General features: G+C 55.4%; 1 protein-coding gene across 1 annotated transcript; it reads right to left on the bottom strand.

Annotated features, from left to right (window-relative positions):
* Positions 1–329: 329 nt before the first annotated feature.
* On the bottom strand, positions 330–12,608 carry LOC145537225 (interleukin-3 receptor subunit alpha-like). The gene is made up of 8 exons (XM_081568105.1): positions 12,516–12,608; positions 6,536–6,663; positions 5,890–6,004; positions 5,052–5,181; positions 4,708–4,886; positions 3,804–3,922; positions 2,021–2,047; positions 330–1,472 (listed from the first exon to the last, which is right to left on the bottom strand). Exons 1-8 carry the CDS (start codon positions 12,577–12,579, stop codon positions 1,233–1,235), a joined length of 1,002 nt encoding a protein of 333 aa, XP_081424231.1. The 5' UTR covers positions 12,580–12,608; the 3' UTR covers positions 330–1,232.
* Between the last annotated feature and the right edge of the window lie 9,009 nt (positions 12,609–21,617).

Here is a 21,617-nt window from a genome sequence, read left to right on the forward strand (position 1 = left end):
CTGCAATGCGGGAGGTCCGAGTTCGATCCCTGGGTCGGGAAGATTCCCCTGGAGAAAGGAATGGTAACCCACTCCAGTATTCTGGCCTGGAGAATCCCATGGACAGAGGAGCCTGGCGGGCTACGGCCCATGGGGTCGCCAAGAGTCGGACACGACTGAGCAGCTGACCCTTTCACAGCACACGCCACTGGGATCCCACATGCAGAGGGGTAGCGCCAGGGCTGGTCTGTTTCCAGGTGAACCATCACCACCTCCTTCCCTGTGGTGTCCTGGGTGCGCCCCTGTGTCAGCCTTTGAATTTAATATATGGTCATCATGGACTTTTCACATCCCTTTGGATTTTTTTTTTTTTAATGCATCAAAAAGTTTATCTTCTGAGAGTTTCGGCGATGGCCGTCTCCAAGTGCACCTTGCGTATCTCCGTGGAACAACTTGGGCAGAGTCCACAAAGGATGGGAGGGAAGTGGTCACCAGCCCAGGGATGGATGCCTGGAGCCCCCAGAAGCTGGAAGAGGCGGGAAGGACCCTCCCCTGGGCCCTCTGGATGGAGCTCAGCCCTGGTACCCCTTGACCTCAGACGTCTGGTCTCCAGGACTCCGGGAGGGTGGGTGTCTGTTGCTTAAGCCCCGGTCTGTGCTCATTTGTTACAGCCGCCCACCACTGCCCCCCCCTCCCGGCCAGGACACTCACACCCACGGCCTCAGCCTGGCGCCCCACGTTTCCTGCTGGGTCAGATCAGGAATGGGATGTGGCTTGGGGCCTGAGAGGAGGTGGGGCTTTGGAGCAGAGCTCAGGGACCCCCAGAAGCCCATACCTGGGAAAAGCCTTCTAACTGGATAGGAAAACCCGTCCCCAGGGCGACTTTGGGTGGAAGACACAGACCCCGATACCAGCCCATCCCCCACTCGGCTTTGGGTGGGAGATGCAGACCTCGATACCAGCCCATCCCCCTCTCGGCTTTGGGTGGGAGATGCAGACCTCGATACCAGCCCATCCCCAGGGTGACTCTGGGTGGGAGACACAGACCCCGCTAGCAGCCCACACCTCCCGTATGATGGGCTGGGCTGTGGTGAGTGGGGTCGGGAGGGGCAGGGGTGGTTCCCCGGGCCCATCTCCTGTCTCCTGTCCTCCGCGAGTCGGCCGTGGTCCCCGGAGCCCTCTCTGGGGGACCGGGTCGAGGCGGGTGGATGGTCCCCTCTCCCTGGAGCAGGCGCTTCAAGCAGCAGTGATGGTCAGCGTGTCCGGCAGGCTGCTGGCCGCCAGGGATCCATGCCTCCGTGACCCCCACCCCCAACACACACACACACACCCGCCACCCCCCCTGGGGAGACTCGAGGGGCCTCCCCCTCACCGAGGTGCTGCGGGGCACTCCACTGGCCCGGCGGTCTGCTCCTGAAGAACAGGGAGTCCATGGCCTTGACCTTCACTGTGTAGGGTCCCGGGTTCCTCAGCTTCAAGGTCGTGCGCTCCGTCTGCAGTTGAAAAGCAAGCAGACAGGGGGAGACCCCTGCAGACCTGGGGCTCCAGGACAGGGGCTTGGCAAGGGGTGCCGCGGGGCCTCCCCAGATTCACGTGTGTGGGGTCCTAATGCTCGGAGTCTCAGAAGACGCCTTTATTACGGAACAGGGTCTCTGCAGGGGTGATGGGGTGAAGGGTCTGAGATGAGGTTCCTCCTGGATGGGGCTGGCCCTACACCCCACGACAGGGACACAGAGGAGAAGCCACGTGGAGATGGAGGTGGAGACGGGAGGGAGAGACAGAGGCCAAGGAGACGGGGTCCTGGACCAGCACTCATGACTACGGGTGGAAAGGGCTGCCTCTGCAGGTTGAATGCAGTTAATTGGGCGCGATGATGCTGTCACCGAGTCCCGAGGGATGTAGCCGCGAAGAGGGGGTACGTAGGTGATAACGCCCAGGCCAAGCACCGGGGAGCTTCGTCTCAGAGGGTCTGGGCACCGATAGAAATAAGGAGCCTGCGCTTGGGAAGGCAGATTGCGGAGGGCGGGGGGTGGATACCCACCTCCTCTTTGTAGGCGAGGTCCGAGCCCTGTAAGAGAACACCAGGGCGTGGGAGCCTGATCCACACCCGAGAAAGGCTCTCCTTCGTCCGAGCGGTTTCACGGTCACAGAAAAGCCGACACTAATCAGTCACTGAACAGAAATCGTAGTTGTCATACATATAGGACGCTCCAGGCAAGAATGCTGGAGTGGCTAGCCTTTCCCTTCTCCAGGGGGTCTTCCCCACCCAGGGATCGAACCTGAGTCTCCCTCATTGCAGGCGGGTTCTTTACCGTCTGAGCCACCAGGGAAGCCCATGAAAATAGTAAATAGAGGTAACTGAGTATAATGTATCAATGGATGAAAAAGTACCTAGGGAAGGACAAATGAGGAGTTTGACATTTATATACACGAACTGTGTCTGTGTGTGTGTACACGATCATGTCCAACTCTGCGACCCCATGGACTGTAGCCTGCAAAGGCTCCTCTGTCCATGGGATTCTCCAGGCAAGAATACTGGAGTGGGTTGCCACGCTCTTCTCCAGGGGATCTTCCAACCCAGGGATCAAACCCAGGTCTCCTGCGTTGCAGGCAGATCCTGTACCATCTGAGACAAACTCCTTCCCTGTGCAGGCGTTAATATACAATACTTGTTTTTCTCTTTCTGACTTACTTCGCTCTGTATAACAGGCCCTAGGTTCACACACCTCTAGAACTGACTCAAATGCATTCCTTTTCATGGCTGAGTAATATTCCATTGTCTGTATGTGTACCACATCTTTATCCATTCCGCTGTCAGTGGACATCTAGGTGGCTTCCACGTCCAGGCTATTGTCAAATAGGACCCTCCAGTTCCTGGTGGATAGGATTCCACTCTGTGGCTATATTTCGGTCAACCTGTCCCACAAGTGGTGTCGAACTTGGGAACCATTATATACGTAGGTTCTGTAAACGCTTGGGAACCATATTCTGGGAGGCCTAATGATTTCATTTCTCGCACGGGAATTGCAAGCTCTGTAACATGCGGACAGGTGGCTCAGTGGTAAAGAACACACCTGCCAGTGCAGGGACTATAAGAGACTGGGGTTCGATCCTGGGTGGGGAAGATCCCCTGGAGGAGGGCATGGCAACCCTCTCTGGTGTTATTGCCTGGAGAATCCCAGGGACAGAGGAGCCTGGCGGGCTGCAGTCCTCGGGGTCACAAAGAGTCGGACACGCCTGAAGGGAATTAGCGTAGAGGCGTGCACGTGATGTGCGATCAGAGGGTTTCCCCACTGTCTGTTTCAGCCTTGTCTTTCTCTTCCTATCACGTCATTTGTGTCCTGAAGGACGACAGCCGAGCATGTCTCCTCCACCCCAAACATGACAGAAGACTTTCTCGCACGTGCTGACTTCTTTTCCAAGGTCACCGTTGTCTTTCAAACACCCAAACGCTTGTTTTGTTGTTGTTGTCTTAATTTTTATCTTTTTCCTTGGCGTGGACCATTCTTAAATTCCTTATTGAATCTGTTCCAATTTTGCTTCTCTCTTATGTTCTGTTTTTTATTTTGTTTATTTTTTTGGCCACGAGGCACATGGCATCTTAGGTCCTCAGCCAGGGATTGAACCCACACCCGCTGCACTGGAAGGGGGTGTCTTAACCGACAGACAGCCGGGGGAGTCCCAAACAACCAAAGGCTTTGGGTTTCGCTACCACTGTTTTCTTATGGTTCCTCTTTTCTTCGGACGCTTTGACTCCCCCCCAAACTCCAGAGTCCGGGGCGTCAGACCACAAGAGACGCCCACGCGGGAGGCAGCGTGCTTACCTTCTGGATCTCAAGTTCATACTTGATGTCATCAGTAAAGAGACTCCTTACTTCCCACTCCATGAATGAGTAGTTTTGGCTACACCACTTTTTTGTGATGTTTGGGGCAGCTAAGATTTCTAGGGGAGGAAAAACAAAAACACTTCTATGAGTAAAGCACATGAAAAGCAAACAAACAAACAAAAAGATTGTTTCCCAAAGATACTTTCAAAACAGGCCTCCTAGGACTTCTCTGTGGATCCATCCAGTGGATACGAATCCACCTGCCAATGCAGAGGACAGGAGTTCAATCCCTGGTCCGGGAAGATCCCACATGCCCTGGAGCAGCTACGCCCGTGGGCCACAACTGTTAAGACTGTGCTCTGGAGCCGGGGAGCCACAACCACCAAGCCCGTGAGCTGCAACGACTGAAATCCGAGCGCCCTAGAGCCCGTGGAAATCAGTCCTGAGTACTCATTGGGAGGACTGATGCTGAGGCTGAAACTCTAATCCTTTGGCCACCTGATGCAAAGAACTGACTCATTGGAAAAGACCCTGATGCTGGGAAAGATTGAAGGCGGGAGGAGAAGGGGACGACAGAGGATGAGATGGTTGGATGGCATCACCGACTCGATGGACATGAGTTTGAGCCAGCTCCGGGAGTTTGAGATGGACAGGGAGGCCTGGCGTGCTGCAGTCCACGGGGCCGCAAAGAGTCGGACACGACTGAGCCAGTATCACACAACCCCCGGCTTGAGGCGTTTGGTTACAAGGGTCTTGTAAGCAAAGACCCGAGGTGTTACCCTTAGGTTACCCTTTGGTTCCAAGGGTGGGGGGTACCCCGCCGCACCCTCCGCCACAAGATGCCAGCATCGCAAAGGCAAGGGGGAGGGGGGACGTGAAGGAGGTTTTCACCTTTTCTTACCAATTTCTTGTAATCTGTGAATCGTTTCGCGGCAGGGGATTTTGGAACTACCGCTGGTACCATTCACCAGGAAACGGGACTGAGGCTGGCTTAGAGGCTGAACGGAGATGTTGTCAAAATGGCACTGGACGTTTACGCCCTGCTGGTTCTGCATGTACTTGGGACACGGCCGTGTCTCCCTGGAGGGGCGGCGGGCGCGTGGGGCGGGGTCAGAGGGGACCCCGAAGCCCCGCCCCGCAGCCCCGCCCCGCAGCCCCGCCCCGCAGCCCCGCCCCCTGCGGCCCTGGGGGTTTAGGGGGCGGGGCTTGAGGACCGGGCGCGGCGGTGCGCAAGTTCACACCTACAGGGTCTCCTTCAGGTAGAAATAGTATTGCACGTTCGCCGGGGCCTCCTCGCCCACCGCCCAGCTGCAGCTGAGCTGATCCACGTCGTGCACGCGGCATGTCAGGTTGTCTGCGGCCGCCCGGGGGTTGCCTTGGGGTTCGGAAAGAAGAGGGAGGGGTGGGGAAAGTGAGCTCCTCGATACACACCAGGGTCCGACTGTGTAGACCACAGGGAAATGCACCCACTCTTCTGGGGAAAACCCTCATGCAATATACGTATATACCACGGAGTCACTTTGCCGTACAGCAGACATGAACTTGGACGGCCAGGAGAGCTAACCAGTCAATCCTCAAGGACTCAACGGACACGAATTTGAACATCAGTTCAGCGCAGTTCAGTCACTCAGTGGTGTCCGACTCTTTGTGACCCTATGGACTGCAGCACTCCAGGCTTCCCTGTCCATCACCAACTCCTGGAGCTTACTCAAACTCATGTCCATCGAGTCGATGATGCCATCCAGCCATCTCATCCCCTGTCGTTCCCTTCTCCTCCTGCCCTCAATCTTGCCCAGCATCAGGGTCTTTTCCAATGAGTCAGTTCTTCCCATCAGGTGGCCCAAGGATTCGCGTTTCAGCTCCAGCATCAGTCCTTCCGGTGAACATTTGGGACTGATTTCCTTTAGGATGGACTGGTTGGATCTCTTTGCTGTCCACAGGACTCTCAAGAAATGGCCTTTCCCCCACAAAGCTACGTCACTGCAGACCCATGCATCCAAGCTAAAAATCATTATCTCGGTACTCAGAACGCTAACGGGTGATCAAAAGCAAAGGAAACCCCAAGAGAGCGTCTGCCCCTCACCTTGCTTTGGATACAGAATCCAAGCAGAGAACGGCTGACCTTTCACCACCTTCACGGTGTAGTTTCTGACTTCGCATGACAAGTCGCCAAGACTGCAATAGAGCCTCCCTTTTGCCTGAGAGAGATGGAGCAATCTATTCACAATAAAATCAAGTCATCTGGAGATCCAACCAGTCCATCCTAAGGAAATCAACCCTGAACTTTCACTGGAAGGGCTGAGGCTGAAGCTGAAACTCCAGTCCTTTGGCCACCTGATGCCAAGAGCTGACTCCTTGGAAAAGACCCTGATGCTGGGAAAGATTGAAGGCGGGAGGAGAAGGGGACGACAGAGGATGAGATGGCTGGATGGCATAACCGACACGATGGACATTAGGTTGAGCAAGCCCCGGGAGTTGGTGATGGACAGGGAAGCCTGGCGTGCTGCAGTCCACGGGGTCTCAAAGAGTCGGACACGACTGAGCGACTGAACAGCAACACTTTCAACTGGGCCTGTCTGTCCAGCTGCAATATCTCAGCCCCTTTGACACCAGTCCTGACCAGTAGCTACCATTGTGGATGTCTTGAGCCGTGGTGCCCGTGAATGACCCCTGAGCCCACGGGTGGAACCCATGTCTCTGTGATGCTAAGTACAGGGAAGACGGCTTACCTCTGCTAAAAGCTTCGAGTTGACGTAGCACTCGATTTCGGAAACATTTCCGTGCTGGTCCCAGACCAATCTTTTTCTTTCTGGATCTATCCTTAAGTTCTTAATCGGTGGGTCTGGATCGGAGATGGCTACAGAGTCAGAGAGAGACACACAACGCTTAAACTGTCTCTGTGGAGTCAGCCTTTGGGAAGCTGAGTTCTAGGCGGAGACGCGGTTGTCAGGAGCAACCACAAATTTGTACAAATTCAAAGTCAGGAATTTGTAGCATCTTAGTGATCCCACCTTCTCACCCACAAGGAGGCTATGGTGGGGTGGGGATGGGGGAAATGCCAGGAAAGCAGGTCACCTCTCCCATCCTTGTTGTTAGGAAATGCACCTTTCTCAGCCACACACGTCGAAGAAAGTTGTGTTCGTACAGCTGATTCACTTTGCTCTACGGCCAAAAGCAACACGGCATGTGTGCGTACTAAGTCTCTTCAGTCGTGTCCGACTCTTTGCGACCCCGTGGACTGCAGCCCGCCAGGCTCCTCTGTCCGTGGGATTCTCCAGGCGAGGATACTGGAGTGGGCTGCCATGCCCTCCTCCAGGGGATCTTCCCCACCCAGGGATGGGACCCATGTCTCTTACATCTCCTGCTTTGGCAGGTGGATTCTTTCCTGCTGTGCCACCTGGGAAGCCCAACCGTCTTTAAAGAGGGCAAGCAAAGCAGACCTTCACCAACCCAGCCTCTACAAGATGGGTTTACAGGATGGCACCTGATAAAATGTTACTAGACGCACGGAGAAGCAGGGATATGTTGGCCGTGACCAGAAGTATCAGGGCTTAGAATCATCCCGTTGGGACCTCCCTGGTGGGCCAGTGGTTAAGAATCCACCTTCTAGTGCAGGGGACGTGAGTTCTATCCCTGGTCAGGGAACTAAGATCTCACACACTTAGGGGCAACTGAGCCCACATGCCACAAGCATAGAGAAACTTAGAGAAACGATAGAGAAACTATAGAGAAACTTAGCCACAACTAAGACCCAAATAAACACTAGAGAAAGAAGTCACGCCATAAATGGCAGATGATGAAAGTAAGAGACAAGTCTGTTAAAACAGCTGTTCAGTTCAGTTCAGTCGCTCAGTCGGGTCTGACTCTTTTTGACCCCATGGACTGCAGCCCGCCAGGCTCCTCTGTCCACGGGATTCTCCAGGCAAGAGTACTGGAGTGGGTAGCTAGTCCCTTCTCCAGGGGATCTTCCCTACCCAGGGATAGAACCTGGTTCTCCCGCATTTCAGGGGAATTCTTTACTGTCTGAGCCACCAGGGAGGCCCAAAATAAATAATAATAATAAGTGAATAATAATAATAAAAGTAAACTAGAGACCCTCTAGTCAAAGCTATGGTTTTTTCCAGTAGTCATGTATGGATGTGAGAGTTGGGCTATGAAGAAAGCTGAACGCAGAAGAATTGATGCTTTTGAACTGTGGTGTTAGAGGAGACTCTTGAGAGTCCCTTGGACTTCAAGGAGATCCAACCAGTCCATCCTAAAGATCAGCCCTGGGTGTTCATTGGAATGCTGGGAAAGATTGAAGGCAGGAGGAGAAGGGGATGACAGAGGATGAGATGGTTGGATGGCATCACCAACTTAATGGTCATGAGTTTGAGCAAACTCCGGGAGTTGGTGATGGACGGGGAGGCCTTGCGTGCTGCAGTCCATGGGGTCGCAAAGAGTCAGACACGACTGAGCAGCTGAACTGAACTGAAACTAGACCAATATGCCTATCACATAGATACAAAATTCCTTTACAAAATGCGAGTACATAAAATAGGGCAATATATAAACCTGGTAATACCTCTTGACCCAAGACATTTACTCTAAGAATGCAAGGTTATTTTAACCATCACTATAATTCACCTTTTTAAACAGAAAACTGACAATCTCCTCAACAGAAGCAGAAACTATTTTGACAGTTTTTTCATTTATTTTTTCTCTTCTGGCCATGCCACAAGGCATGCGGGATGTTCGGACCCAGAGCAGGGATCGAACCCGTGTCTCATACACTGAAAACAGGGAGTCTTAAGCAGTGGGCCCCCAGGGAAGTCCCAACTTTTGTTTTTCTTTTCTGAATATTTTGACAGCATTTTAACACCCCTGAGGATTAAAAGCTCTCAGCAAACTAGAAATGGAAGAAAACATCCTTCCCCTGATTAAGCTATGAAAAATCCATGCGCTAATTAAGACTCGGTGGTGAAAGACTAACCACTTCTCCATATGACTCAACAAGAACATGTGTGTGGTCTCCTGCTTGCTTCTCTTCCACCGTCTCCTGTACCCACAGCCCCTCTAATGCAGTTCCACCAAGGTTGTATTTTTAGGGAAGGCTTGAAGGGTGGGTCATGTTACAATGTTGCAGCTTGCAGCCTGCTTCTTTCACTGCCTCCTAGAGAGGAGGTCACTTCCTGCCTGTGGTCATTGACCCCTCCATAACCCCGGTCCTGATGTGATCCCAGAGGGGGCGGCAGGCTCGGCCCCAGGACAGTGGGGGCAGACAAGAGGCAGGACATGGGAGGCAGCATCCCGAGACGTGAAGGAAGCCCCCTTCCCTTCTAGAGCTCCCGCATCTCCCAGCCCCTCTGGTCACCAGCTGCGGCCACAGGACTGATGTCGACACAGAGAGATGGACAGAGGCAACCTGTGGTCCTTGTGGTTGCCGCCCCTGAAAAACCGCCGTGTGAGGCCTCTACATACTCCTCCGAGGAGACGATGGAGCCGGGGGGGCTGGAATGAACCCCACTCTCTCTCCACCCTCCCCAACAAACCATACTGAAGGCCTAACTCGCAGGGCCTGAGAATCGGACCTTCCATGGAAACAGGGTTCTTTGCAGGTGTGATGGAGTGAAGGGCCTGAGACAGGGTCCTCCTGGATGGGGGTGGCCCTAAACCCCATGACTGGTCCTTGTAAGAGACAGAAGAGAAGAGACACGGACACAGAGGAGACGCCACGTGAAGAGACGCGAGGGAGGCGGCCACCAGCCCAGGGAAGGACGCCTGGAGCCCCCAGAAGCTGGAAGAGGCGGGAAGGACCCTCCGCTGGAGCCTCTGGACGGAGCTCAGCCCTGGGACCCCTTAACCTCAGACGTCTGGTCCCAAGGGCTGTGATAAATAAATCTGTCACTTAACCCCCCAGACTATGGTATTTTGTTAAGGCAACCCAAAGCTGCGTTAGCCAGTAGCCCACAGGGAGACTGATACGTACGCCCCCAACACACATATACACACATACATATATACACACATACAATTATGCACGCATATACACATACACATGTACATATACACATACACACCCAGACACACATGAACACACACACACACATAAATCAGTTCAGTTCAATTCAGTTCAGTCGCTCAGTCGTGCCCAACTCTTTGCGACCCCATGAACCACAGCACGCCAGGCCTCGCTGTCCATCACCAACTCCCTGAGTCCACCCAAACCCATGTCCATCGAGTCGGTGATGCCATCCAACCATCTCACCCTCTGTCCTCCCCTTCTCCTCCAACCTTCGATCTTTCCCAGCATCAGGGTCTTTTCCAATGAGTCAACTCTTCGCTTCAGGAGGCCAAAGGATTGGAGTTTCAGCTTCAGCATCAGTCCTTCCAATGAACACCCAGGACTGATCTCCTTTAGGATGGACTGGTTGGATCTCCTTGCAGTCCAATGGACTCTCAAGAGTCTTCTCCAACACCACAGTTCAAAAGCATCAATTCTTCTGTGCTCAGCTTTCTTTATAGTCCAACTCTCATATCCATACATGACTACTGGAAAAATCATAGCCTTGACTAGATGGACTTTTGTTGACAAAGTAATGTCTCTGCTTTTTAATATGCTGTCTAGGTTGGTCATAACTTTCCTTCTGATGGACACATACAAACACACTCATACACATATGCACACACATACAGCCATACACATACATACACACATACAATACACACAGGAATACCTAAACACATACATTCATACATGCATGCATGCACACATATACACACAACATACACATACATGTATGGGGTGGGTGTATATGTGTATACAGACACACATGTATACACATACAGACACATATACACGCACACACACACACATCCATACACACATGCACATACACGTACACACACGTATACACAAAACATACACATGAAATGTATGGGGGTAAGTGTATATGTATATACACACATGCAGACACATATACACAGATATACACATACACACGTGTACACATCCATACACACGCATACACATACATACACACAACATACACATACATGTATGGGGTGGGTGTGTATGTATATACACACTTATGTACACGGACATACATATACATACATACACGCAGAGAGACACATACACACACATATACACAGCTGCACACACCCTCTCCATTCCACTACCATTTGAGGAAGGAACAGACCTCTCGCAGTTATGCAATGTTGTGGCTGTCACCGCAGGCAGGTCACCCTGTCTGATGCAATCACAGAGCGTCCGTGGTGAGCACCTGGCCCGGCTCTGCTCCCGTCTGTCACCCAAAGCCTGATCCCTGTCCGCATGCAGTGGGCGTCGGACAGGAGCCCGAGGTGGACATCGACCCTCGGCGCCAGTGCGGGGTCCGCGGGTCAGCCAGAGAAGTCCGCATGGGATGGGCTTCTGCTGCAGACCCCCGCCAGGGCACACGCCTGCCTGGTGGGCACCGTGCCTCCTTGAAACCCACCAGCATCCCCGGGTTTGCAGCTGGAGCTGGGTGCGCTTACTGCTGGGTGCCAAAGCAATGTACAATCTCTGTGCCTGGGGCGGTTGAGGGCAGGGGCGTCTCCGGGGAGGACGTCTCCTGCAGCAGCTGCCTGGCTCCCCTCACCCCCACTCTGAATGTTCTCCACCAGCCACAACCGCCATCCAAAATCAGCCAGACTGTCAGAGATGGGCACGCGGTGTGACAATCTCCATCACCCATTCTCACGTCTTGATCGATTGTTACCCCTGAGGAGTCTCACGATGGTTTCGTGAAGCGTTCACTATCCACCATCGTCAGTGACGATCCTGGGAACCTGAGACCCTGGTCTGCCCCCTACTCCCTTAAATCTCCAGGAGGAACATCAGAAGAACAGGATGGGGTTGCCCCCACAGCATCATTTTTTTTTTTCATTTTTCGTGTGGACCAGTTTTTAAGTCTTTATTGAATTTGTTACAATATTGCTTCCGTTTTGTGTTTTGGATTTTTGGCCATGAAGGCATGTACGATCTCAGCTCCCTGACTGGGGATCGAACCTGCATCCTCTGCATCAGAAGGCAGTCTTAACCACTGGACCGCCAGGGAAGTCCCAAATTCCGTCCTTTAAGCCCCACCCTAGAGCCCATGTTCCACAAGAAGAGAAGCCACTGCAACGAGAAGCGTGCACCCCGCAACTAGAGAGACGTCCCCCCGCTCGCCGAAATTAGAGAAAAGCCCGCGTGCTGAAACGAAGACCCAAAACAGCCAAACATATACATATATATATTATATTTAAAAGGAGCATGCGTAAAGACTATTTCCAAACAACTCCCATTCTGGGATTCTGTTGGTTACGACTTGAGTGCATGAATTTGCTGAGGACAGAGTTCAGCCCGTCACCTTCATTTTCCCACAGACGTCTCCCGACCCAGGAAAAGGATGACAGGAAATCAAAGGTAAGAGATGGATCCCAGCGCCCCAGCTACAACAGCAGCTCTGGCTGTAGCCTCGTGACCGTATCAGTATGAACATCCTGGCTCTGAGGTCCAAGTTTTGCAAGACATACCCGCCAAGGCGGCTGAGAAGCGAGCTACACGGGAAGCGGCTGATTATGTCGCCCGGCGGCCAAGCGGCTCGGCCGTGACCCCAGCGACGGCCGTTTGACTGAAAAGCAGCACAGCCCCAGGGACCCCAGCACACCGCACGGGGCCATTTTCCCTCCGGCTTTTCCTACCGTGGTCCGTGGTCATCGAGCAGCAGATGAGAGTCAGGAGCGCGGCCGGCCAGGGAAGGGCCATGGGCGAGGCAGTTCCCACAGGAGGGCGGGCGTCAGCTGGAGAAGACAGTGACCAGTGGGGCGGCTGGGGGACGGCTGGGGGAGGGGACGGGAGGGGACCGAACCCCCTGGGGGTGTCCGGCTGGAAGGGCAGGGAGCCGCTTCGGGAGGGGAGCCTCCTGTGTGTGTGCATGCGTGCACATGTGTGGGCACTGAGTGTGCATATATGTGCATTGTGAATCTCTGTGTATGTGTGTGCATGAGTATATATGCATGAGTGCGCATGTGTGCGTGTGCCTTATAAATGTTTCTGTGTGCACTGCAAATCTGTGTGTGTATGCATGTGTTTATGTGTCTGTGCACAGTGTATACATATATATACATACATACATGTGTGTGTATGCATGAGTGCACATGTGTATGTCTTATACATGCATCTGTGTACACTGTACGTATGTGCCTGTGTATGCATGTGTGCACATACTACTTGTGTTTATGTATCTGTTGGGACACAGTATGCATATATGTGCATATGTGTGTCTCTGTGAATATGTCTGTGTGCATGTGTGCACCTATGTATGTGTCTTGTGTATGCATGTGTGCAAACTACATGGCTCTGTATATGTGAGCACACGTTACCTGTGAGCACACATTACCTGTGTTTATGTGTGTGCATGGCATGTATGTATATGTGTGCATCTGTGTGCACACTGTGTGTGCATGCGTACATGCATGTATGCATGTGTGCACACATGTCTGTGTGTGCTGTGTATGCATATGTATCTGTGTGCACACATTACATATGTTTGTGTGTCTGTGTCCGTGTGTTTGTATGTGTGTGCTGTGTATGGCAATGGCAACCCACTCCAGTACTCTTGCCTGGAAAATCCCATGGACGGAGGTGCCTGGTAGGCTGCAGTCCATGGGGTCACTAAGAGTCGGACACGACTGAAGTGACTTAGCAGCAGCAGCAGCAACTGTGTATGGATATGTATCTGTGTGCACATATGTATATGTGTGCATCTGTGTGCACACTGTGTGTGCATGCGTACATGCACGTATGCATGTGTGCACACATGTCTGTGTGTGCTGTGTATGCATATGTATCTGTGTGTATCTGTGTGCACACATTACACATGTTTGTGTGTCTGTGTCCGTGTGTTTGTATGTATGTGCTGTGTATGGATATGTATCTGTGTGCACACATTACATGTGTTTTTGTCTGTCTGTGTGCATGTCTGCGTACACGTCCGTATGTGTGCACCTGTATGTCTGCATGCCTACATGTGTGTCAGCCTGTCTCTACAGCGCTCCCGCCCTGGGTTATACATCGCCCTTGGCACCACCCCATACAGGAGCCCAGACAGCACCCTCCACGCGGCACCAGGAACCGCTGGGCTCACAAACAGTGGAAGGAAGTGCAATTAAAGGCATGAAATCAACACGGACCCAGTTTCCTGCTCACACAGAGTTACGGTAAAGCAATCCGTGCTGTCTCACCGCCCCCACCAGAATTCTTCCCCGGGGTCCCCGTAAAGCGCCCCCCTCAGCAGGCCAGCTCTCCTGAACCTTCCCCAGGGGGGTCCGCCTTCCGCACCTCCCGGGCCCCAGCCATGGGGTCTCCACCCACCCCTCCCCAGCTGCCTGAGTCACTCACGCAAACGCCGCCACCGGCGCCTGCGGGCCAGCGGGGGGCGGCCACACAGATGGAGCCTCATACGCTCCTCTGACTGGGGCCGCCCCTCACCAGGGCCTCAGGATTGCTCCCCCCAAAATGTGCCCCCTGCCAGGGCACCTCAGCTCGAGAATCTAGCCTGGAAGTGACGCGGAGGGGCGAGGACTCTCGTCCCCCATCCTTCAGGGCCTTCTCAGCTGCTGCATCACGACACCCAGCCTGGACTCCAGCCATCCAGGACCTCGCCTGCTCGCCCAGCCCCGTCCGGGGCTCCCACCAGACTCCCCAGGACTGACCTGTGCCCCTCCCCTCCCCAGAAGTGCCAGCTTTCACACACATTTGATCTCCGAGGCTGACTCCTGTTGTAGTTCTTGCTGAACTCGGGGGGGGAAGCCTGGAGAGACTCCTTCTCAGGACAGGTCAACAGGGAAGACCCAAGACTTGGTATCACGGGGACGGACGCCTGGCTGTCCATCTGAAGCACAAGGATCAGAGTGTGGAGAGTGAGGCAGGAGGCACCCAGTTTGAGAGGAGGGTAACCTCCAAGCCCAGCGTCACAGTCCAGGACAGCTCAACGCCCTGCCCGTGAGAGTTCTGGCTCCCTGGGTGGCTCGGTGATAAAGAATCCGCCTGCCCATGTAGGAGAAGCAGGTTCGATCCCTGGATTGGGAAGATTCCCCTGGAGGACGAAATGGCCACCCGCTCCAGTCTTCTTGCCTGGCAGAATCCCCATGGAGAGAGGAGCCTGGCGAGGCTCCCGTCCACGGGACCGCAGAGTCGGACACAAGTAAGCAACAACAAATGGTCCAGGCAGCAAGCTCACGGGGAGAAAATAGAAAAATCCCAGCAGTGAGCAAGCATCGGATGAGGGGGCTTCCCTGGTGGCTCAGCTGGTAAAGAATCCGCCTGCCATGCGGGAGACCCTGGTTCGATCCCTGGGTCGGGAAGATGCCCCTGAAGAAGGGAACGGCTGTGTACCCCAGTATTCTGCCCTGGAGAATCCCACGGGCTGTACAGGCCACGGGGTCGCAAAGAGTCGGACACGACTGAGCGACTCTCACTGATCACGATCAGATGAGGAGGGCGCGGGGCCCGTCTTCATCTGTGCAGACAGCCCTCGGGGAAGTCCCGGGAGGGGCGGCGGCGGGCTCCTGGCTTCTGCTCAGGTGAGCCGAGCCACCCCCCCCCGTCCCCACCGGCGTACACAGGGCTCCAGCCCCGTGACATTCATGTCCACCCACAGGCTTCCCTCCTCGCCCGGAGACGCTCACGTCTTTCAAGACCCAAATGGCATGAATGTGGTCATCGTCTGCCGCTGACCCCAAAGGACGAAGGGACGCGGCTGTCTGGACAGACCTGGGCCCCCAGAGGCTGGGACCAGGGTTCGCAGAGTTGGGGGAGAGACGGTGGAGCTCTCGACATTAGCAGCCCCGCCTTGCCTGGGTTGGGGGTGGCAGGAATTTGAGCCAGAAAGAGTTGGTGGGCGCTGTGGTTACTGGGAGCCTCTCGTCCTGGGAAGGGCAAGACCCAGCATGAAAGATAGACCCGCTGAAGACACACCGCACATCCAGGCTCGTACAAGGGTGAAACCAGCGTCCTCTCCTGTGCTCCGTCATGTCTGACTCTCTGCGACCCCCTGGACTGTAGCCCGCCAGGCTCCTCTGTTTGTGGGATTCTCCAGGCAAGAACGCTGGAGTGGGTTGCCATGCCCTCCTTCAGGGGATCTTCCCGACCCAGGGGTCGAAACTGCATTGCATGCATGAGTTAGTTAGACCCTCCATCATTGGTTCTCGGGCATAAAGTCTTTGGATCCAGCCTGTGCTGGACCCCGGACGACACCTCTCAGCGGCCACAAGAGGCATTCCAAATCCTGGTGTCCCCCAGGAGGTGGTGCTCAGTCCTGAGTCTCCAGGGGCAGCTGTCTGCCTTCCCCACCTCTTGGGTGAGGGGTGTGGGGTGGTCTTACCTGGGATGCAGAGCAGAGTCCGACGTCAGTGGGAGACAGGCGGCCCCCTCCTGGTGCAGGACCTGCCAGCCTGGGAGTGGATCCTGGGGCTTGATTTCCCGGCCGTGGGCTGGACTCTGCTTCCTGAACGAGAAGCAAAACTGGTATTTTGTTTTTTCTCCCCTATTCAGCGCTTTTATAGCCTCCGGTGGAGGGGGGCGGCTCCACCCCATCGGGAAAAAATAAAAATTCATCAACCCCACGAGGGTGTGACCGAGTCTGGCATCTGGCCCCTCGTCCCCAGCCCTCGAGTCAGAATTAGAATCTGGGGGTCAGGACCCTGGCAACAGTTCTGGGTTTTTCCTGGAAGAAACACTCTCTCTTTCAAAGTATTTCTTTTCCTGTTCTCAGTTCTCATTTGCAGCTTCTGCTTTGTCACGACCCCGGTGGCCGCTCACCCCTCCACCTCGATCTTGGGCAATTTCCTGGAGCTGGCCCCAATGAATGTCAGGGGGGCCCTGGACACCCCCTCTCTGTCGAGGTTCCCGTGGGAGTGACCCCTCGGGCCCGAGGGGACAGGAGGGGGCACCCGGGTGCCCCCACGTGCTGGCTGCCTGAGTCTCAGTCCGCCATGTCCACCTTTCAGCCCGGAAAGCTGACGGGGACGCTCCCAGGCGCCGTCTCTGACTTCCCGGCGCCCGGCACATCCTCCTTGCCCTCGCTCCGCATGGGTCACCCATCCGTCTGTCTGTCACAGCTCCTGGGTTCCAGCCCCGCGCGCCGGTCCCTCCTCCTGATGGACCCTGGACGACACATCTCAGCGGCCACGAGATGCGTGCCAAATCCCGGTGTCTCCCAGGAGGTGGTGCTCAGGACTGAGTCTCCGGGGGCAGCCGTCTGTCTGCCTTCCCCACCTCTTGGGTGGGGGTGTATGTGTGCGGGGGGGTCTTACCCGGGATGCAGAGCAGTCTGACGCGGCTCCACCCCATCAGACCGGTCTGATGTCGTGGGCCGGGTCGTCCCGTCTGCCTCCCTGTCTCCTGTCTGCTTTCCCCCCACCTAAGCCTTGCACGTCCACCTGGAATCTCAGAGTGTGACCTCTTGTGGAAGCGGGGCTCTCTCGCAGGGGTAAGGATGGGGGTAGCACAGAGTCCAGCTCGGACAGGGCGGTCCCCACGTCCCACGGGGTCGCCGTCCTTATGAGCAGACGGCCGCTCGTAAACGGGCACGTAGACAGACAGGATACGGCCGCTTGCGGACGGAGGCAGAGATGGGAGGGGGGCGGCCACCTGCCCAGGGATGGACACCTGGAGCCCCCAGGAGTTGCAAGAGGCGGGGAGGACCCTCCCCTGGAGAATATTGGAGGGAGCTCGGTCCTGGGACCCCTTGAACCGTCCTGGGACCCCAGGACCTCAGACGTGTGGTCCCCAGGACTGCGGGAGAGGAGGCTTTCCTCTGGATCGCAGCCGTCCAGCGTGGAGTCCTCTGTGACGGCCGCCCGCCAGCCACAGAGCAGGAGTCTTGGTTCCCGAGTGCCCCCTCCAGGAGACGAAAGCCACTGTCTCCCCCCAACCAGGGAAAGGGTCAGATCCCTGATCCCTTCGCCCCCCCTCAGGGATGATGACCATCTTGCTAAGCACTAGGGCGATTCCAGAATGCCTGATGGACAATGACCGCCTGGGGTGGACGCCTCTTGTCTCCGGCCCCTCTTCCCTAGGACGGAAGCAGGATGACTGGGAGCTGGGGGGGGGGGGTGGTTCCAGGGAGACGGAGGAGGGGGACAGATGACCCAAGTGAGGGGTCGCCGTCAGTCCAGAGAGGACGTGGCCCGCGCGGCGCTGAGCCCCAGGCGGACCCCTCTGCGGGCAGTGTGTCCGTCCTGCGCCCCGACACTGGGCTCGGGGTGCGGGCGGGAGCCGGGCAGTTCCTGCAGAAGCGGGGGCGGCGGGGTGGCCCGCGGAGACAGGAAGGCCGCGCTCACCTTGGAGCTGGCCCCGCGGTTACGACACGCGCCCGCGGGCCTCGCGCCGTCTGGGGCCCTGACGAGGAAGTGCGGCTGCCTCGGAGAAGGCGGTGCGGGCTGGGGGTGCAGACGCAGGCGTTCCCCGAATTCCAGCGTCAGCAGTGAGGGGGGCCTGGGGAGCGGCCGCGCGGGGGGCTGCCCCGCCTCACTGCTTTCAGCCTCTGTTCCTTGCCCGTCCCTTCTCTTTGCTTTTTTTTTTTTTTGCTTTCTTCCTTGCTTCCTTTCTTTCTGTCTTTCCAACTTTCTTTTCTGTCTTATTTATCTTTGTTTTTTTCCCTTTCTGTCTTTTTTCTTTTCCCCTTTCTTTTTTCTTCCTTCCTGTTTTTCCGTCTTTCTTTTCTTTCTCTCTCTTCTTTATTTTTTTCATTTGTTTTCTTTCTTTCCCTTTTGCTTTCTTTTTTCTTTTCTTTTTTAAATAAGACGTGTTTTCTTTGGACAATGGAACGGGGCATAGTCCCACGGTCATCATTGTTGTTTAGTTGCTCAGTCCTGTCTGACTTTTTGTGACCCCGTGGACTGTAGCCCGCCAGGCTCCTCTGTCCATGGGATTCTTCAGGCAAGAACACTGGAGTGGGTTGCCATGCCCTCCTGCAGGGGATCTTCCCCACCCAGGGATCGACCCCGGGTCTCCTACATTGCCGGCGGATTGTTGACTGTCTGAGCCACCTGGCAAGCCCGGATGTGCGGTGAGGGGAGCACCCAGGGACTGCCAATGAGAGGTCTGCTTCAGGAAATGTACACTCCGAGATCTGCTCACAGCCCTGCCGGCGTCCCCACAAAGTGGGAGGTGCTGAGGTTCAGCATCTGGGTCTGAGGCACAGAGGCCTGTGGGCATGTGCGGGCTGAGCCCTGACCCTCCCTGGCATCGCAGACCTGCTGGTCCCCCGCTCCAGGGGCCCTGGCTCCATCCCCACCTGCCTTCCCTCCACCCACCACGAGCTTCCCCATCATCTGTTCCCTCCCTCCGGCTAGAGTGCCCTCCGATCTCCACTGACCGGCTTCACAAACGCTGGCACAGAGCCAGGCACAGAGCCAGGAGTGCCAGAGACGCACGTGCGGCCGGAATGCGGCCCTGGAGGCGGGGCGGGGTCCACGGGGAACAGAAACGGGGAACCGGGAGCGGGAGTGGGTGAGCCCGGGGCCCCGAGCAGCTGGGCCGGGAGGGAGACCAGAATCGCGGCTTCTCAAGCTCCGGCGCCGGGCAGCTGTGCCCCTGCCGTCCCCACACCCCCCGCCTCCCGAGAGCGCGGCCAGCAGGGCGGAGCGGCCACAGTGCAGGGAGCGGGGGGACCCCTTCCCCGGGGTCCGAGAGCGACCCCGTGGACCGAAGCACGCCGGGCCTCCCGTCCATCACCGACTTCCCGGAGCTGGTTCAGACTCACGTCCGTCGGGTCGGGGACTGCAGCCGCCGAGAGCGTGCGTTTCCAGGTTACCTCCGGCCAATCCCTCTGAATCGGGGTCCCTCCCGTTGCGCAGGCCAGAAGGGTGCCCGCGAGGATGATCCCGAAGGACCGGAGGACACGGGGCGTCTCCTCGTGACCTTTCCTGAACTCTTCCAGCGGGTGGTGGCCCCTCACTTCCTTGTCCCTTCTCAGGATCTCTTGTTGTAAAAATAACTCGTGCACACGGTTACCAGGCTGCCCCGACCAGGGCGGGCAGTTTCCCCCCGGGCATGTCCTCTAACGGGTACATCCTGGGAAGCCTGTGGCCCCACGGGTGACAGACATCAGCCCAAGGCCCCGTGGGCATCGGGAGCCGGACAAGAGCTCTGTCTCTCTCTGAGTTCCCAGGCAGACGGGTGGTTCTGAGCGTCCATGGAGGTGCTGGACAGGTGGGTAAGTTCCCGGGGACGGAGGTGGGGAGGGCTCCCTCTATGTTCCCAGAAGCACAGCCCCTAAACCCCGCTCCCACTCGGCCTCCGGCGGGACCACACGCCCAGAACTGAGACCAGAGGACACACGGCTGGCCTTGCCCCTGGGACTCAGGCCAGCCTGCTCTCTGTCAACTAAAAAAAAAAAAAATACAGTCACGACCTGATAGTAGACAGTGCTTTCTATTCGGGCATGTTTAGGACTCAGAGCCCCGGGAGACAGCATCTTAGGTGGTCTGAGAAAACTGCTCCAAGGAGGCGGGAGGGGAGTCAAGTGCTACACAAGTTTGGGGGGCAGGCCCTGTGGACATGAAAGACGAGATACCAAGTTAGCCAACTGATGGTTCTACGTACGGGAAGGTGCAAGCCTCTGGGCTCACTGAGTTCATTCCTATCATGTGCATCTCAGCTGTCTGGGGCCAACCCTGTTCCCGGGTTCGCCTTCACGAGTCACAGATATCTCCTTCTTGCATTCCCTGCCCCACGGCCCCCAGAGCCATCACCACGGGGAGCGGCGGATCAAAGTTTCCGGAGCCCACCTTCACGCCTGGAGCCCAAAACTCGCTGCTGGCTGGGACGTTTCTTGTTTACGGACATGGCAGGAGATACTATCATTTGGTATCTCCCCAACCGTCGCCCGTGGAATTCCCCTGAGACGAGGGGCTTCCCTGATTAATTTATCCGGCAAATAACGCCACAGTGGCCAAGCCATCTTCCTCGTGTGTGTGTTGGGGGGTGGTGGGTGGCAGTGGGCGCTCCTTGCTCTAAGATTTGCCCTCTGTGACCTCCGGGAACTTGCATACATATGCCCCCCTGCCCCGCCCCCACAGAGTGGCTCCAAGCCCTGCTTCTGGGCATGAGGCACTTACGATGCCCCAGCTCCCTGGCTGTGGAGGTAGATCTTCGCTGCAAGGTTTCCCTCTGCCCTATTTTGAAATTATTTTCATTTACAAGTAGAAAACATCTCGGAAGGAAAAAAAATGAAAGAAAAACATAAAACGCATAAACCAATTTTTGCTCCCTCAGCTTCTGAAACAAGTGAGGACTTGTTCACCAGTCCCCAAGATGAAAGATTACTTTTCTTTTTTGTTTTTAAATAAATTTATTTCTTTTAGTTGGGGGCTAATTACTTTACAATATTGTAGTAGTTTTTGCCATACATTGACATGAATCTTTCTAAAAAGGTACTCAGCCACCAACAATGATGGTATTCATAGGGATATGGATCAGTTTCACAGAAAAAAAAAAAGCCAATGAATCCCATTACAGCAAATCCTATTGCTGCTACGTTGGAAGGACTGATGCTGAAGCTGAAGCTCCAATCCTTTGGCCACCTGATGGGAAGAACTGACTCTTTGGAAAAGACCCTGATGCTGGGAAAGATTGAAAGGGGGAGGAGAAGGGGATGACAGAGGATGAGATGGTTGGATGGCATCACCGACTCGATGGACATGAGTTTGAGCAGGCTCCGGGAGCTGGTGATGGAAGCCTGGCATGCTGCAGTCCATGGAGTCGCAAAGAACTGGACAAGACCGAGAAACTCAACA

The sequence above is a fragment of the Giraffa tippelskirchi genome, chromosome X (assembly GCF_054371585.1).
Source record: "Giraffa tippelskirchi isolate mGirTip1 chromosome X, T2T-mGirTip1v1.2.pri, whole genome shotgun sequence".
NCBI lineage: Eukaryota > Metazoa > Chordata > Mammalia > Artiodactyla > Giraffidae > Giraffa > Giraffa tippelskirchi.

Bases quoted from the DNA above. Each gene is read 5' to 3' on its own strand.
- LOC145537225 (XM_081568105.1), bottom strand. From the start codon at position 12,579: ATGGCCCTTCCCTGGCCGGCCGCGCTCCTGACTCTCATCTGCTGCTCG. The intron at 6,005-6,535 runs GTAAGCCGTCTT...CATCTCTCTCAG, and splicing joins ACTCGAAGCTTTTAGCAGAG to GCAAAAGGGAGGCTCTATTG. The intron at 2,048-3,803 runs GTAAGCACGCTG...GTTCTCTTACAG, and splicing joins ATGAACTTGAGATCCAGAAG to GGCTCGGACCTCGCCTACAA.